This window comes from Vidua chalybeata, chromosome Z, assembly GCF_026979565.1.
Source record: "Vidua chalybeata isolate OUT-0048 chromosome Z, bVidCha1 merged haplotype, whole genome shotgun sequence".
Lineage (NCBI taxonomy): Eukaryota > Metazoa > Chordata > Aves > Passeriformes > Viduidae > Vidua > Vidua chalybeata.
This window is the reverse complement of record NC_071570.1, coordinates 50,652,113-50,654,419: the sequence shown is the minus strand read 5'-3', so window position 1 is coordinate 50,654,419 and position 2,307 is coordinate 50,652,113. Positions and strand designations below refer to the sequence as shown.

At 59.6% G+C, this 2,307-nt stretch overlaps 1 protein-coding gene across 1 annotated transcript; it reads right to left on the bottom strand.

Moving 5' to 3' along the window:
* Nucleotides 1–215: 215 nt before the first annotated feature.
* Nucleotides 216–1,314, bottom strand: TUSC1 (tumor suppressor candidate 1). The gene has a single exon (XM_053931928.1). It carries the CDS (start codon nucleotides 1,312–1,314, stop codon nucleotides 736–738), a length of 579 nt encoding a protein of 192 aa, XP_053787903.1. The 3' UTR covers nucleotides 216–735.
* Nucleotides 1,315–2,307: the final 993 nt, after the last annotated feature.

Genomic DNA, 2,307 nt, shown 5'->3' with positions numbered 1-2,307 from the left:
ATTCTTTGGGCTTTGAAAAGGCATAGTGCAGTGACCTGAAGGGCGCTTCACCTACAGTTTCACAAAGTCCCTGTTAAAAATTCATAACTCAGACACTCATTTGGTGTATCATAAGTTTATTTAGTAGCTGCAGTTTTGTGTCAAAGTGTGAAATTCAAATCAGTATTCACGTGAGAGTGAACGAAGGCATTACAAATACAAGCACGGTTCTGCAGTAAGTGTCCAAGGCAATTCATAGTTCAAATGATCACTAACTTTACTCGGGCACTGACAAAAGCTTTCAAGTTTCCTCCACTCCTCTTCCTAACATACACCAACTAATGAGAACTAGTCAGTTTCCATGGCTCTTGAAGCCTACGTGACGGTCGCTAACTCAAGAGAAAAATGGTGATCCACAGCTCCAAAGGAAGCACAGTCAATGCTGTGGGATGCCACGAGACCAAGTGTTCTGTTAAGTGCGGTTCTTTTCTCCCCAACAGCCGCTTTTAGAGATTCCTCTCATGCTCCAAGCCTCAGCTTCCCATATGAACCTGCGTAAACATCTGGGAAAAGGATTAACAAACCGGAACAACTACTCTACCCTTTCCGTGGGAAAGGCCCGTTTCGATCAAGGGGAGCCCCCGCGCCGCACGGGGAGTCACAGCCGGGAGCAAAGAGGGCGCGACCCGCCCCTAGCCCGTAGCGGCGGGGAGGGCCCGCAGCACCAGCCGGCGCCACTCCCTCCACCGAGGCCGCCTACACGGCCGGCACCAAGCTCTTCTTATCCAGCGGCTGCTCGTCCTCCTCCAGCAGCAGCTCCTCCAACTCCCCTTCCTCGGCTCCCGAGGCCTGGGGCCGGCAGGCGGCTCGGCAGCGCCGCAGATGCCGCAAGGCCCGGCGGTGCTTCTCCTGCAGCCGCCCCAGCTGGGCGCGCAGGGCCTCCGCCTCCTCGCCCGGATCGGCGGGGGGCTTGTCGGGGCCGGGCCCCAGCAGGGCCTGTCGGAAGAGGCAGCGGTTCTCGCGGCGCAAGCGGCGATTCTCCAGCCGCAGCCGCGCGTTCTCCTGGCGCAGCCGCGCGTTGTGCCACTCGCGCTCCTCCCGCTGCCGCAGCGCCTCGCTGTGGCTGGCCGCCAAGTCCGCGTACCGCTCCGCCAGCTGCTGCGGCGAGCCCCGCGACTCGCCCCGCCAGCCCTGCCGTCCGCCGCCCGCCTCGATCGCCTCCACGCCGCGCCCACCGCTCCAGCTGCTCCCGGCGGCGGCACCACCGAGCACCGCCCGCCCCCGCCGCACCGCGCCGCTGCCCCAGCGCCCGCCCACTAGGCGCATGCGCCTCATCCGTGCCGCGCCCGCCGCCGCCCGCAGCCGCCGCGAGACGAGGGAGGGCTCCCGGTGTATGCAAATCGAGGCGGGGCCTGAGCTCGCGGGGCGGGGCCGGACGGGGCGGCCCCACCGCGCGCCCCCGCTGTGAGCGCGGGCGGCCGGCAGGAGGTGGTGGGGGTGCTGCGCTCTCGCGCGCGCCTCGGCCCCGGAACTGTGGGTGGGCCCCGCCTGGAGCGGCCCTCAGGCACCGTCCGCGGCCGGGGCGCTCCTCCTGGCACTGCGGGCCGGCCAGAGCCGCGTCCAGCATGTCCTTTAACGTTGCCAGGGCTGGAGCAGCCGCAGCTTCTCCAAGCAATCTGTGCCAGTGCCTCTCAGTAAAGAGTTTCTTGCTTAGATCTGGGATAAACCTGCCCTCTTGAAGCTTAAGGCCATTTCCTGTGAGAAGCGCCTCCAACCTTCTCGTAAAACCCTTTGGAGGCTGCTGTAAGGTCTGCCTGGAGCTTTTTCCTCTCTAGGCTGAACAGCCCCAACTCTTTCAGTCTGGGAGAGGTGTTCCAGCCCTGGCATTAATCTAGTGGCCCTCCTGCTGTTACAGCAGCTCAAGGTCATTCTTGTGTTGGGGAACCCAGAGGTGAGCACAGCGAAACAGAAAGCTGTGGAATACAACAGCCCAGGCCATTTCCTACCCAACAAGGAGAGGTTTAACTGTCAGATCTGGTTGCACAGTCCTCCAGTGTTCACATGGGCCTTCTTACCATTATTTAAAGTCCCTTCAATTCTATTTGTCTGTCACCCATTACATAACCACACATGTTGATATCTGCAGATAAGCAGTCATTTTGGGATTACCATGATGGTACACTACATATCACTCTGGGCTGCTGGTTCTCTTCAGGTTGTAAACTGTTTGTGATGAGAACCATGCTTTTCTTTATGGTACAATGTTCAGTTAGTTACCAGTTGAGTTCCTGAGTATGGACCCTGAATTTGAAGTTGGAGAAACAATGT